At 38.7% G+C, this 15,837-nt stretch overlaps 1 protein-coding gene across 1 annotated transcript in view; it reads left to right on the top strand.

Annotated features, from left to right (window-relative positions):
* The first annotated feature begins 707 nt into the window (after positions 1 to 707).
* The window catches only part of PHEX (phosphate regulating endopeptidase homolog X-linked), a 101,290-nt gene continuing 86,160 nt past the window's right edge, over positions 708 to 15,837 (top strand). Inside the window, exons 1-3 of the mRNA XM_030952775.1 lie at positions 708 to 1,334; positions 5,445 to 5,513; positions 6,683 to 6,844. Of these exons, the coding sequence (XP_030808635.1) occupies positions 1,223 to 1,334; positions 5,445 to 5,513; positions 6,683 to 6,844 (343 nt within the window). The 5' untranslated portion in view covers positions 708 to 1,222. The remainder of the gene's footprint in view (positions 1,335 to 5,444; positions 5,514 to 6,682; positions 6,845 to 15,837) is intronic.

Raw genomic sequence — 15,837 nt, 5'->3', positions numbered from 1 at the left:
TTTGTGACACATGTATGTCTTCTCTCTCTACTTGTGCAACTTTTTATCAGGATGGTTGGGGGCTGAGATAAGGACTTTTAAGTCCCCATGAAAGTAAGTAACTCAGTAACATAAACTGTTGTTGAGAGCATGAGCATGATTCTGCCTCTCCCTGCATCCTTATGCTTTGTATGAGAGTCCAGCTCTTGAGAAAGCAAGAGCTCCTCAGAGGGCTAAATGTCACACTCAGCTCAGAGAATTCACCCTGAAATGGCTATTTTTTTACTTGATGAATGGAGAATGTTTGCTACATGGAGGGGACTACCATGTCTACTCCACTGAGAAATATAAATAAGTTGGTTTTTTTAATCCCCCATCATCTTAAAGTGCCAAATAGATAGTTTTCCACTAAGCTCATAGTAGTACTTGACTTGGAAGCATAGGATCGTCTCTTAAAATGTGTTGTGTACCAGCAAGGACTGAAATATCTTGCCTAGAAAAAAACAGATCTAGCTTTTAGAGCAGGACTTCTCTGTAGGTTGGCTGATTACTGCTTTGTGCTGCTTGACTGTGATTTTTGGCACACAGTGTCACATACCAAATTCCCGAAATAAAATGCTACATGATATTCTAAGTGTTCTTAGGAAGCTTTAAAAAGGGATTTGCCTGCTGAGTGGGTACCTCTTCTGAAGCCAAATGATGCAGCAGCAATGGTTTAAAAGGAGAAAACTTTAGTCAGCAGATAATTAGTCTTTTTAAATACGTGCAAAGAGAAAAAAATAAAACCTTCCATCAGACTTGTGTTTGTAGAAGTTGTCAGCAATCCTGCTTTGATTGGAGAGGGTATGCAGCCCTTTGAATAGTTAAAACATCTGTTCAGCGACGTTGTGAAATGCTCGTGTTGGGAACCCCTGATAAGGGGGACTGCTGAGCGCTTGGCTCTCACAGGCTCTACAGGCAGCAAGGGCTGCATTAACTGTGGCCACTGCTTGCCTTTCCTCCTCCTGGGCAGAGCACAACGTAGGAGACAGCTACTATTCTACATGTGATTTTGCTTTGAGAGGGAGAGAGCAGGAAGTGCCTAGGAAATGGTTCATGACAGAAACCTGGAGTTTTAAATAGGAGAGAAGAGGAGGAGGAGGAGAGCACATGGGCACAGTTTGTGAACAGTTGAAACACTGACACAACAGCAGCAGGGGAAAACCAGACTTCTGAGAGAGCAAGCACCTCCCAAGCTGTCCAGATGGAAGGAGAGACAGTCCCCGAGGCCAGGGGAGCAGGCAGCAAAGCCACTCGGATCGCCCTCGGTGTCTTTGTGAGCGGCACTGTTGTGCTTGGCACCGCTCTTTTCTTGGGTAAGTGAAAGCCTTGACACTAACCTGAGCACAACCTCCAGCCTGCCTGCTGGGTGCTCGTGTTTGTGTCTCATGATGTCTTTTGGTGAAAATCGAAATCTCTTTTTCTTCCCCCCCACTTTTTATATTCATCCTGGAGGGGATATGTGTCAGTAAAGGAGTTCTTGTAGTGGGAATGCTAGAGCTGGGAGATGCAATGGGAACTCATGTAATGTTTTGAATGCTGAATTTAAATTTTGATACTCAGTTGAATGTGTTCTGACCAGACTTGGGTTCTTCCACAGGACAGAGAGAAGCAGGTGAGAATATGCTGATTACGGATTCAGTGGTTGTGACTGATGTGGAATAATATTCTCTGTTTCCTGAAAATGAATCTGTGTAGTGCATGCATTTTATGGAAACTTTTTGGATTTTCCTTCATTTGGTTTTCATTTAGGGCTTGACTAAAACCCCTGTAGAAATCTTCAATGGTGCATATGTGTGCACATTTTTTAGATCTTTCTGTTCTTCTACAATTAATTGCAAAGTTGCCTTTACAAAAGTCATAAAGAGTGCATCTAGGATGAAATCGAAATATTTTTGTTAGATATATAAGCTGTAACTAGATGCAACAGAGAAGGAAATGGTTTTTCCTCTCCCAGATTTGGAATTACCTGTAGATTGGTTTTGTTAGCATAACTTGAAAGCATATGCCTACACTTCTGAAATTATGTGTAGAAGTATAAATATGCCCAGAAACTCCAACCAAAGATGAAGCTGTGTTTTATCCTGTAAGAACTTTGCAGAGTTGGTTCCTCTTTTGGAACAATTCTGCCCAACTTTTTGTTTCTTTAGACCAACACAGATTTCCCTAGATGGGTGGAAGCCTTGCCTCTAAGTGTATCTTTTTCTTTCATCCAATCCTTTATGATCTTGTTTGAAAGGTCTGCTTTGTTTATAGCCACAAAACGATGTCAGGTTTTCTATAGAATATTTAAAGCACCAGGCTCACTCTTGGTTAGAGCTTTTCTGCTCTAGAGCAATTTCTGCAACATTTGCAGGAAAATAACTTCTGTGTTAGTGATCCCATTCAAGTTAACTTTTTATAACCATGAGTGAGTTTGAATCTCCAAATTTCTAGATAAAAGAAAAAGTTTTTCCCTTAAAGAATGCAGTATAAACACCAGGGAGTAATAATGGAGAGATTTTATTTCTTTTTGCCTGCTCTAGATTTGTTTGTTTATTGCTTAGAGCAACAAAAGGAATTGACATTTGCCACTACAGCTTCTCAGAGATAGAACTGCTTTATCCATAGGCCAGGTGTGAAAATTCAAGCAAATATATTAATTCTTGCAGAGAGTTTTCCAAGTGTGCCTGTGGCATGTTCTGTAGGCAGCGATTCAATATCAAAATTTTCATTGGCATAACTGCTAAGAAAATAAAAATGCTGGCATTGGGTCAGCCAAAATGCTTTTAGGATTTCTTTGGAAATGGTCTGAAATTTTCAACCTAAAGAACCAAGGGAAAAAAGTTAAATTGTTTTGGTTTAACATTTTTTCAATTAGATGTTTCCACACTTCATCGTGACATGGGTTTGTTTGTAAGTTTGAGCTATTTTGTTTTTTAAGTTTTACTTAACTGTAGAAATGGACATCATTTTTTCTGTCCATATGAAACATTTCAGGCACCTCAAGATGTTCTTTTTTCGTCAGTTTTCATTTCATCTGCAAAACTTATTGTTTCTGGTACACCTCAAATTAATTTTCCAGCCTGAGGAGTGAAAGGTAGCTTTCTCCTGCTTTCTTCTTCTCATAGTTCCTACAAGCCTGAGGAGGATGCGGGAGAATCAGGTATTGTTATAACTGTTCCTTGCTCGTGCTGGCTGTGAGCTCACTGTGACTCCAGTGGGGAGCATTGCTGGGGCCCTGCCTGTGGCACTCTGGCAGGAGTGGGGGCTGTGGCAGGACAGGGGCCTTGGAGGAAGCAGATTGCTCTCCAGTGCCCTTGGGTGAGAAGTCAGGCAGCTTTGCATCTCAATTTGAGAGCCTCTTCTACAGACTTGGTAGTCCTTTAGGCTGCTCAGATCACAGGAACATTATTTGCATCTGTGCATTTGTATTGTTTTCCTTTCCCCTTATAGATTTATTTTTTTAAACTCAGTTGTGGAGTGTATTTGCTTAAGAATCTGGAAACAGGATTATCAGGGAGGAAGCTAGGATGCTGTGGGTTATAACCATGACTCTAAGTAATAATGTTGTGATTAGTTATTTTAACAATAACACAAGAGGAAAAAACTGTGCAAAGTTTTTTTTTTCTGTCAAAATTAGCTGTTATTTAAAATGGAAATATTACTACCAAAAATTTATTCTAATGATAAAATTGTAGGTTTCCCAGTTAAAATGGTGTTTTGTGTTTGTTTAGAAGTATCAAAAGCACAAGGGCTGCCTCAGATTAAGCATGAAATTATGTCTGGGCTTTTCCCTTCTTTCTCTGCTTTGTTAAGAAAAAAGTCTAGCAAGCATTCAACACCTGGATGGATTCTAAAGGACTAAATTCTAATCAGGGAAAAAGGTGAGTTGGGAGGAGTGCAACACTTAATTAGAAGGGACAGTATCTATTATTTGTAGTTCGTCTTTGGAGTGGCTCAAAATCATATTCTGGAGATCTCCACTTCTCTGTTTTCTCCTGGTTTTCAGTATTCCAATTACAACCTTTGTATGCCTCAGAATCTTGTGTATTTCTTGGCTAATTGACAGAGGTGTTTGAGGTGTTGTGTTTCACTAAACCAATGAAAGCTTTGGAAAAGCTGTCCAGAAATAGTTTTACATTCCCATTTTTTGACAAACTTGGATTGAAATCCAGCTATTTCTGTCATTAATTGCCATTAAAACTATGAGACTGGAAAAGAGGAAACAGCTTTATATTCAATTCTAGCTTTAGGACGCTTTGCAAAAAAATTTTCCTGGGCTGAAATGAAATTTCACATTTTTCTATCACTTTAAAACAACATATAATTACAGCAGAAATTGCTTTAGAGCTATCAACACTGTTAAAGCTATGGTACCATGATATATTCCATTGTCGGGTTTTTCGTTCAGTGTTATTTGCTTTTTTTGTTTTTGCCATGTACTGTTATTAAGATAATGGATATAATGAGACATTTCTTTATGCCTACTGAGCACATCTAGTGAGAACTATTTCACCTATCCCTTGGGATTCTCCCTTCCTAAACCCAAGTATTAATTATCTGCATATTTGCTGCCTGAGAGCAGTGTCTGAAATTAGCAATTCCTGTGCTTAAATTTCAGTGGCAGTTGTAATACATGTTTTTAAAAGATGAGCAAAATTAACTGACAATTTCATAGTTCTTCTCAGCAAGGCTATTGGAAGCAAATGCAATTACAATACTTTTGGGAGACAATTCAGACAGAACCTGGGTTGTGCCGTATGAAGCGCAGCTATCCTTGTGCCCATTGCAATCTGCTCTGTTCCAGGCTGGAATGAGGAGACCCTGGGAGGGTCCTGTTGGTGCTGGGTTGTGCTGGGCAGTGCAGTGCTGCTGCAGGGCAGTGTGGGCAGCACAGCTCAGGGGAGCTCTGGAAACCCTGCAGAGGGTGGGGAGACCTCTCCAGGTTGCATTTCCAGCCATGGAAGGTGCAGCCTGGTCCTGTGGAAGGTCCCTGCCCATGGCAGAGCATTGGAATTAGAGGATCTTTAAGGCCCCTTCTAAGCCTAGCCATCCTGTTCTCCTGTGTTTCCCAGCTCTGGAGGATGATAACAATGCTGAATAGTTTGTATGTGGTGGTGCTCACTGCCAGTGAGTAGGGCTGAAGTGAAGCTACTCCAGGCACTGTGCACAGACAGCCCTTCCTCTGTGCTGCCTGGGAGCAAAGAGGGGCAAGGAGAAAGCAGGACTAGGAGGGGGAAGTTATTTGTACAAGCTGCAGTATTTACATAATATATATTATAAATATTTACTTAATATACATTCTAAGTGCTCTAAATCAGTGCAGTCAGAGAGGCACTGGGGCCAGAGGCTACACTGATATTGGAATGATTGAGTGTACAACACTTGGCTGCAGCTGTCAAAATTCATTGCAAATGATCTCATTATGGTTTTCCATTTTGCAGTTAGCCAAGGTCTTATAAAGTTTCATCCGAAGCAACAGTACTGTTTGACTGCAGAATGCATTGAAGCTGGTAAGCAGCAATTTTATCTTCTCAATTATATCATGATTATAGTATGTTAATGAGATATTTGTACCATTTAATTTTTTCCCATTATACAGTTTACTCAGAAAGCTCAATTAATGAGGGAGAAAGAATGACAATCCCAAACTTTTTAGAAAGTCACTGCTCAAGTTGCTTCTGTTTTGTTTATTTTGTACAATTAAAATTCGTGTTTTAATTTGGTCTAATAGTAGTCTAACTAGGTTGACTCAAAGTTTCCCATAGGGGTTACTTTTCTTTTTTTTTTTAGGAAACAAAATGTTGAGCGACTAGACCTTCAGGAATATTTTGTTGCTTCCTTTCCAGTTATCAGAAAACTAGCAAGTGTATTGTTAAGCACAGAGATGCTTTTGTACCAGATCTGACACACACTTTATATGATTTTATATAAAAAGAGGGTAGATTCAGACTAGTTATATGGAAGAAAATTTTTATGATGAGGGTGGTGAAACACTGGCACAAATCACTCAGAAAAGTTGTCAATGCCCCATTCTGGAGGTGTTCAAGGTCAGATTGGATCAGGGACTCTGAGCAACTTGGTCTAGTTGATGATGTCCCTGCTTTTGGCAGAAGGTTGGACTAGGTGACCTTTAAGGGTTCCTTCCGAGCCAAACTATTCTATGATTTTATGATTATGGACTGACAAGCTACTGAGTCTTGGGCTTGTCAGACTGATCTCTTTCTTACCACCCCTCTTTCACTGACAATAGTAACTGGTAAGGAAGCAGTCACAAAATGGAGCTGAAAATGCTGAAAATCTTTTCCAATGAATGGTAGATCAGAATTTGATTTGTTTTCTGGTGCAGTATTGAACTAGAGGTAAACACTGCGTAGTTACTGAAATGCTAATCACAATCGACTTAGTATGTATCACTACTACATTCCTCAGGCAATTAATTCTATCATGGCAACAGTGGAGAGCCTGTCTTCAAGTGTCTGGCTCCAGCAGCTCATGTTCATGTAGTGCTAAGTTCAGTCATCATTGCTGTATGTGTCTCAAGAAGATTCATTGCAGATATTTTGTCTTTTTTGTTTGTTTGTTTGTTTCTCATTAATCATAATTTCTGGACTGTAGCCCTGTCTAATTCTCTATTTACGGAAAAGTGGTCCACAAAATCTATGCGGTGTCTTTTTTACAGCTGCTAGCATCCTGAGCAAGATAAATCAATCTGTAGATCCATGTGAGAACTTCTATCGATTTGCATGTGATGGCTGGATAGATAATAACCCCATTCCTGAAGATATGTCCAACTATGGTGTTTATCCCTGGCTGCGACACAAAGTGGACCTCAAACTAAAGGGTAAATAGATAATTTCTCAAAGTATTTGGTTGGCTTGTCACTGTAACCTGTTAATTGGCTGGGTTTGAGATGACCAAAAATCTTCACAGTTCTCATCACTGGATAACATCCAACAGCCTGACTTGTTCTCTTTTAAGGATATTTTTTTTTTTTTTTTCCTAACTGAAAATTACATTGAGAGATAATGAATTTAAACATAATTTGGGAGGAAGAATAGAACTGCTTGGAATTCTGGTAATTCCACCAGTTAAGAATGAATGGATGAAATTATATTGATTATAGCAAAAGGCAAGGACAAAGGGATTTAACTCTTTCCCCCTTGAAGCAGATGGTTAGACCAGAGTGCAAGAGCTCAGCACACACAGTTAAGAATGTCCCAAAATCAATCATCAGTCCAGGGTAGCAGGCTGCCTCTAACAGTGGCCAACAGCAGGGAGGAATGTAATAAAGCCAAACCAGGATGATATTTTCCAGTACACTCACCTAGCCCTTGGCAGAGGCAATTCTCGGGCTTCTGGAGGTGGAGGTTGTTTGGGTACTGGGTTTCCTTCCCACTGCCATTCAGGCTGCCACTGAAGTACCTGAGCTATCATCAGTGAAACAGAAAGTTGCTTAAGAATGTGTTTCTGGAGGAAAAAATAGATCCAGGGTGGAAATGTGTAGGAAGAAGGGTATTTTAATTTGTATGGGACTTGACTTTGGGCTATACTCTGCAGTGTGGCTACCTCGCCAGGAAGCCCTGCAGGCCAGCTGGGCAGAAAGGATGGTGATTATTGTTAGGTCGGAAAATCTCACTAGATTCTTTTAGTCTCGACTAGAAGTGAGTCATTCAAAAAAAGGGAGACATGCAAGATTTAATATTGTTGGTGGTGTGCTTGAGCTTTGCCCACCTTGAGTGCATAATTGACATAAGAGCCCAGCCTGAGCTCACCACAGAACAGAGGTCAGTTTTAGAATTTAATGCTTAAATAGAGCACTTGTTTTTCTTTGGATTTTGTGTAGGTACCAAAGCCCTTCTCCAATTGCTTTCTTCAGTCTTTTTGTACACAATTTTCACATCATTAAGTATTTTAAAAGCTGCATTTGGGTTCAGAATATGTGTTTTGGTTTTCAGCATAATACGTGATCTCAAGACTTCTGTTTAAAGTCTGCTGAAGATGTCACAAGGAAAGGAAAATAATATTGCCAGATCCTGTTTTAAGTTATGCTTTGCATTCTAATTGCTCTGATGCCAGAATTGGGCTGTATTAGATGAGTGCACGTCCATAGCATGAACAAAGAGGCCAGTCTTAATTGAATATAGAGTAGCAAGCTGTCACTGTCATCCTTAATTTCCTCTTTTTACAGGTCCTAATCAAGGACATCATGCTAAGCCAGATTTTTATTTGGTTTTCTTTCTGCAGTTCCTTTAGAAGTTGCTAGTACATAGCTAGAACAAATGCAAGACAAAGAAAGAAATATCCAAGTGGGAAGTATTTGCTTAATGAAAACTCCATATCAGATAAAGGGAGTTTATACAAATTTATTTAATAAGAGGCCCTTGGCACAGATAGACACAAAAAGATGTGAAATGCTGGTTGGTGTACAGGAGTGTTTTTAAAATAACATTTCCCATCTCTTCCTTAACTTTTTACTTCATGAACTTTCCAAAATATATTTTTTGTAATTAAAAAAAAGGAAAACAGAAAGCATCAGTTGCTGAAATAATAAGCATAACTTCAGCCTCTAGGTATATTTGTGTTTTCTCTTGAGTTATTTCAATATATTAGCTCAACACTGTGTTATTAATTTGTGTATGACCACAACCTTGCTAGCAGTTTTAGTAAGAGGAAGAACTCCTGCACAGAGACACAGTTATAGGGTCGAATAGACCTTGGAAGCAAATTTAATCTATCCTTTCTCAAGAACTCTTAGTAGAACTTTGCACCACATGGTAAATATGCCTGTTTGACATTTGGTAGATTAAAATAAACCTCGGTCTTTAAAGACCTGGTCATTATGCAAGTTCTATGCTCTGAAATACTTATCATGTTAAAGAAAACTATTAATCTTAAAATGATAACATGGCTTGGCCAGAAAGACACATTTTTCATATTTGATTTTCTTTGATGGTATGGTATAGATGGAAACATTTATTCAGGCTATATATTAAAAAATATGTTACTTAAAAGAAGCTATTTGGACATCTAATCTGTTTTTGGTCCCTCAATGTTCCTGAGCCTACTCCTGTTCCGAAGAAAGGGATTTTGGGCAAAGACCTGTTACACAGATTGCACAAGTGTATCTTCAATATTCTGGAAACTTTTTTGGTTTTTTTTTGTTCAGGAGCAATTGCTACACAAGAAGATCTTCCAGTAGATAATGCATAGCGAGTGTAAGAATTAATTTTGTCTTAGCAAAAAAAGGTAGTTGTGGCTGTGTAATGTAATGTACTGAGCCCTGCATTAGGTGTTGGTGAGCTTGAGAACAAAGAATTTTTTAATATTTTTGGTGTGCTTTTGTTTGTTTGTGGTTTCTTTGTTTGGTGGGTTTGTTTTGTTTAGTTTTGTTTGTTTTTTGTTTCTTTTAGTGTGTGTGTGCAGTTTTGGGTTTTGTTTAGTTTTCTCTTTTTCTGGTGTTTTTTTGCTGTGTTTTTGGAGTTTTTTTGAGACTCACAAGAGCAAACAGCTTTTCAGGTGTCAGCTTCAAAAAAGGGTAGAACATTTTCTGTATCAGTGAAGGTTTTTGGCGCCTTAATAGGGAATTCCAAAGAGAGGAAATCATATTAGGTCAATCCAAAATAGCTAAGAACTACTGGGTGGTAGATTTTTTGTCTGCATATCTCTGGCTGATTAAAGGATCAGGATTAGAAACATTAATTTTGGAGTTCTTCTAGATATCCAAATTGTAATGTGATAGTTAAAAAAACTCTTTTTTTAAGATTTGTGTTTATAATGGGGTAGGAATATATATATATGATGCTCCCATGGGTTTCTCTAGCAGCCTTAAGCTGCATTCAAGCTAAAATCGTATCATCATTTCCCCTTCAATTTCTTTTCCATACGTTGTTTGAGGGTACTTGGGTTTATTTTTCTGCGCTCAGAGGAATCCACAAACCACATGTGTAACTTGCTTTGATCTCCTGACTATACAAAATAAATAAAGCTCCAGCCTGGAGAAAGTAGTGGTAGGCCTTTCCTTGGATGTGACCTTCAGCAGGATTTCAGGCGTTGTGGAGGAATGTAAAGGAGATAATTGTAGAGAGCCAAAAATACCTCAAAAGCAGAGGCCTGTGGTTTGGGTTATGATCCAAACCTAGGTAAGGGACATGTAAAATTTAGGTTAAAATTTCTTATAGAGCTGTTCCTTATAGAACTTTCCTGGAGAGGACTGACATACGACTACTTCCCCTTAACCATTCCTGGCTGCACCAGGTTGTCCCTGACCTGAAGCCAGCCTTTCCTTTTCAGCTACACCACAGGCATGTTAAAAAGTACCTCACTAAAGAAGAAATTCTCCTAGTGCCCAATAGGCCTCTGATGAGGAGGTTCTTGGAGTTCTTCAAAATGGAAAGAATAATTTGGCTGTGGCCTGTGTTGAATGAACAGAAGCAATCTCAAACTGCAACAGCTTCAGTCTCATGTCAGGTCAAGATAGCAGTAACTCTAGGAGTTACTAAATGGTTTTTCCAATTACATAATATTTCCTGCAAAGCTATTTGTGTTCCTGATGAATTTTTCCATTTTGATTTGATGACCTCCATTAAGGTTTTAGGAGTACTTTGTCTTACCACTGAAAAGCAAGTGGCATTTTGTGAACAGTTCAGAGCTGGAGATCTGAGGCACATAATTCAGTGCTTATTACCCGTGGTGAACGTCGACAGTGAACCCAGAATCTTCTTTTCCTTTCTGCGAAGTACAATGGTATACAGCTGGCTTATTTGTTCTTTCCGGGAGTGATCATACAGGAAGCAATAAATTAAAATAAAAACAACAAAACAAAACTCCACAAACATTCCTAAATCTCAGCACTACAAAGGAGCTGATTTAAATTATGTGAATAATTTGTGAACATGTCTTCCAGATCTTTTAAATTATGACTGTGGAAACCAGTTTACAAATTAAGTTTCCATTCTGTTCCTGGTCCAGTGAGACACCTACTTCAGGCTGATTTGCTGTGCTAAGCTTTGTAGTGTGGCTGTTTTCTGAATGTCAGTCAGTTTAAAACGAGGAATTTCCAATGTGGTAAACAGAAAGAAATGGAGGCCTTTTAGGAGGATATGGTGTGTGGGTTTATGAAGAATGAGACAGACAGCAAACAAAATATCTTGGCAGCATAGGCAGCTTTTCCCAAGATAATCTACAATGATTTCCTTTGGAAAAGAAATTGTTTATAAGTAAAACCGGTAAGTAAAAATATCTCTTTGGAAATTGATACTGTTTGACTATAGGATATCCTTTCAGACTGATCCCAGGAGTTGGTGTTGAGCAGTTGTTGCTGTTGAGTGGTTGCTGTCCTGCACAGAGGACCCTGTGCCACAGGGCTCTTTTAGGGCTGGGTTTTGTCTCCCACCATCCAACTGGTGCTCAGCTGGGTCCACTGGGATAGTTTGGATGTGTCCCATGAAATCTGTAATGCAGCTGCTGACACTCATCCCCAGGTTTCCATATTAGCTCACCTGTCTCTTGTGATTTGTTTCCTTCAAAGTTATTTGGGCTTTTTGAGAGCTGTCTCAAGTATGAGGAAGAATACCAGTAGCAATTAAAATAAAAGAGGAGATTTATGGTTTTGCCTCCAACATATTGCTGGCTAACTGCTCTTGAATAACAAGAAGGCAGAAAAAATCAATAGCACTTCATGCTGTTTTGCTTGGTCTTTTCTGCCATAAACGGATCTCTTTTCAATGGTACAGACACCTTTTCAGTGGTCCAAATCTTTCCTATAGTGACTTATTTACCTGAATGTAAGAAAAAACAAAAGTGACACAAATCAGGTAAATGTCTCCAGGCAAGAAGTTGGTAGCTTTTTGGTAAGTACCTAAGTCAAAAGTGGAGAAGCCAGGACTTTTTCCAGGCTTTGTGGCTGCTCAGAATGAAAATTGTGTTTGTAATGGGTGATTTTTGGGAAACCATGAGTACAGAGAGGAGACAATTTTGGTTCCTAAATGAGGTTTAAAGGCAGCACAGCAACTGAGCCGCAGGATTCCCACAGCAGCTGCCTGGTTTGGAGACAAGAATGGCATCCTCCTCTGAGCCCTCAGCTAGAACCAGAGCAGGGCATCCTGCTCACTCCTGTTCCACATGTGGCACATATTTCCCTTAAATTTACAGTGAACCTGGGGTTTGTATGATATGTGCCACTCATACTTGCTGATACTGAATTTCAAAATTTTTGATGGCTGTGTTTGGGTGGGTAATTTTACAGAACCAGGACTGATGCCTTGGAAGGCACAGCAATCCATGACATATGATTCCCCTTTTTTACAAACAAATTTTCCACAAGTACATGTTGAAAGTATTATTGTAATGAAGTAAATGTAATGCTGCCATTTAGTATGGAGCTCCACCTATATTGTAATGATTGGGAAATTTGCAATGTTCTGGTGTAAATGCGGTTTAAAATCTTTTGTTTAATGTTATAATAACATGTGTTATCCCCTAAAGCATAATACTAGGAGGCCAGAAGGGCAGGGCAGCGAAGAGGGCAATTCTACTCAAATGAGTAAGATTTATTATTGAAATTTAATTTATGAACAGAGGCTCTCACCTCCTTATAAAACATTTTTGTTTGGTCACAGTGTGTGTACAGTTATGTTGACTTTTGGAGGAACTCACATGATGGGCTTATCTCTTGATATACAAACTCAGAGTATTTACCAAATGCTGAAACTGTAAACAAACAACATTTCCGTTTGGGAAATGTGCTGTGTGTTAGGGCACTGAGCAGCACTAGGAAGCATTTATGTAAGCACAGCTGTGTGAATGCTATTTCCATGAGAACTGCCATATTGCTAAAATGGATATTCAAGGAAAGAATTTGTGGGGCAATTTCTTTTCAAGGGGCGAGGGGGAACCCTAGAATGTCAGTATATTGGTTAGGTTTATTTGTCTAAATAGAGAATCCTTTAATGAAATTTGTATTTGGGAATATTTTTTTGTTCTACTTGGTTTATGTTCCTTGGGAACTAGAACCTATATGAATAGATTAATTACAAGATTGTCATGAATTCCTGTGGAAATGCATATTCATATTAATTACATCCTCATGAGTGCAAAATTAATTCATAATGATTTAAATGTTCCATTGGAATATCAGAAAAATTAATAACAAAGGGCTGTTATTTTCAAGAGTCACTGCTCCATCCATGATGAGGTGAATGCTGCCATCAAGAAATTGGCTGATGGACATTAATTGCATCAAATAAAAAAGATAGTTTCCTGAATTGATAACTGGTGTCTTGATCATGATTAAATACCTTTAAGAAAAACCAACAAAACAAAACCCCAAAACAAACAAAAAACCCCAACCAACCCCCTAAAAACCAAAACAATGAAAAAAATAGCAAACAAACTAAATTCCTCCCAGCAACCAGCTGCCATCCTCAACACCAACAGCCCATCCTCAACACTAAAAACCCATCCTCTCCCCACAGCTCACAAAATAAAACAAGGGGAGGAGGGAGACACAGTTTATCAAAGCAAGGCAGACCTAGATAAAGGCATCACCTCCACAAGGGCTATTCTGAGGAATGAACTTATGGAGCTGCAGAAAACACTGGTAGTTTTAGTAAAGAAAAAAACCAAACACAAAGTAGTTACTGGTTTGAAAATAGGGAAACTTTTATATTTCATATCTAAGGCATATCTGAGGCTATGTAAGCCAACACAAGGCCTTCCAAAAGTGACTAATGGCCCCGTCCATTGACATCCTGGGTGGTTCTGCCTTCCAAAGAACTGGGAATATACAATACAGCAGATGTAGGGCAATCTGAGAGAAGGCTAGTGCTCTGCATTATCATTTCATATTTCTGTGTGAACAAGGGGTTTGCCATTATGAAATTTGCATTGAGTGATTATTTCAATCGCTTATGTACACCAGGAAGATGATTCTGGTGATCTGATTATTAACAATGGGGAGCCGAGAGAAGAAATGTAAGAAAGTAGTAGAAGGCTGGTTAAGAAGGGAATGCAAAAGACATGAAAGTGGAAATAAGGTGTGCTTTGGAAAAATTTAAAAACTGCATTATAAGCACCAGAAAGGTGTATTGATTTGCTATCTTATTTTACTTTAGACACTCAAAGCAAAAGGCTTTAATTAGGCAAGGATAGTTTTAACCATATGGAGAAGGATTTTTTTTTTGCAAGCCTTTGATGCTAGCTTGTTCTCCCATATATATATTTAGCAAACAGTAGAGAAATATGGACTATAATTATTCAGAAACTCAAAATAGGTATTTATAAAATGCAATGAAATATATTTTGTACTGCATTAGGCTTGGATACTTTCCTTCCTATGCTCTGAAACTGAGAATTCTTTATAGCCACCAACGCACAAGGAAAAGGAAGAAGAGCCTTAATGTCAGTAACAATTTAGCAATTATTTAATTTATTTACAGTGGCGAGAAATTTTTTCATCACTTTTCATGCTTGTTTCCTTGTGAGGGAGTAAAGATTTTATCTTTAGATTGTGTATTTTTGTATTTTGGACTTTTGGAAACAAATTTTTATTTGAAAACCAATTATTTGCAGTTCACTTCTAATAAAGTGTCTGGTGGGGAAAAGGACTCCAGACTTCACATGTCAGACTGTGCATAAAATATGTGAACTAGCAAGAAGCAATGCAGAGCAATTAGCAGAATTAAAAGTTTACAAAAAAGAAATAAATTTAGGTTAGCTCATATTTTAGGGAAACCTCAGAAACCAAATATTGCTATCAATTGCTACTAGAGGAAATTAGTGATTTTGCACATTTAAGTTGCCTATCAGGAGACATTCTCCGCAGAACTTGTGTTTTAAAGGCATGGAGGAATTTAATGAGGCCTTGAAATTATGAATTTGAGGTTAGGTTGCACTGGCATCAGACGAGAACTGTGAGCAGTCATCTGCACCTCCACTGAGATTTGCCTCTGTGGTATTTTCCAGGCAGGCAAGATCTTGCTTTGCTCTCCTTCCAAGGCTTCCAAATGCAAAACAATTCTGAAATGGAAGCTGGGCAGGTGCATTAGTGTGGGAGTTTGACCTGTGCTATTAACCTGCTAAGAGGGATAAAGTTGTACTGAAACATTAAATGTTGTGTCCTACAGCAGATGTCCATGTCTTTTTCAGAAGAGTGCTCTGAAGAAACAGATTTAACTCTAAGAATAGCCTTGGCTTGATGATACTTGTCTTGTTCCCCAGAAATATGTTCAGCTTGAAATATCAATTAAGTCTATCACTTCCATTTAGAACATATATACATACATATATATATATAAAATAGTCTTCACTCTCCCCTCAAGACCCCATTCCAGTTATAAGTCCCTTTTCCAAACTGATGAGAATAAAAATATATGTATCAGATTTTCTTCTTTGACTATTTTGTAGCCTGGAATTTTGCAGTCTAATTAAATTCTTATTTTCATATATCAAGACAGAAATGTTACCATTGGTCAAAAGATCTCAGCAATCTTGTGTATAATTTTATATGCTGTGGCCAGTGCTTTTATTTTGGGGTAGAACATTGTGCCCCTCGTAGGAACAATGATACCTAGCACTGCCAGCTCTCCTTCACTTTGGACTCTGAGAAGGAGGAAGTGGAAACCAGATACTCTAAATGAATGTCAACTGGCCCCAAACCATTCTGAAATGATCACTCTTGAAACGTGTAAAGCTCATGTTGCTTCAGACTGTACATTTGTCTAGCTGTGATTCTGTAATAGCAGTGTGGTTTCAAAGTTCTTTGTGTGCCCTTTGGCATCCTGGCCAAATCTCTGCTCTGTGAACCATCCTGACCTTGACTTCTGAAATCCAGAGTGC

The sequence above is a fragment of the Camarhynchus parvulus genome, chromosome 1, assembly GCF_901933205.1.
Source record: "Camarhynchus parvulus chromosome 1, STF_HiC, whole genome shotgun sequence".
Lineage (NCBI taxonomy): Eukaryota > Metazoa > Chordata > Aves > Passeriformes > Thraupidae > Camarhynchus > Camarhynchus parvulus.
This window is presented reverse-complemented; position numbering and strand designations above follow the sequence as displayed.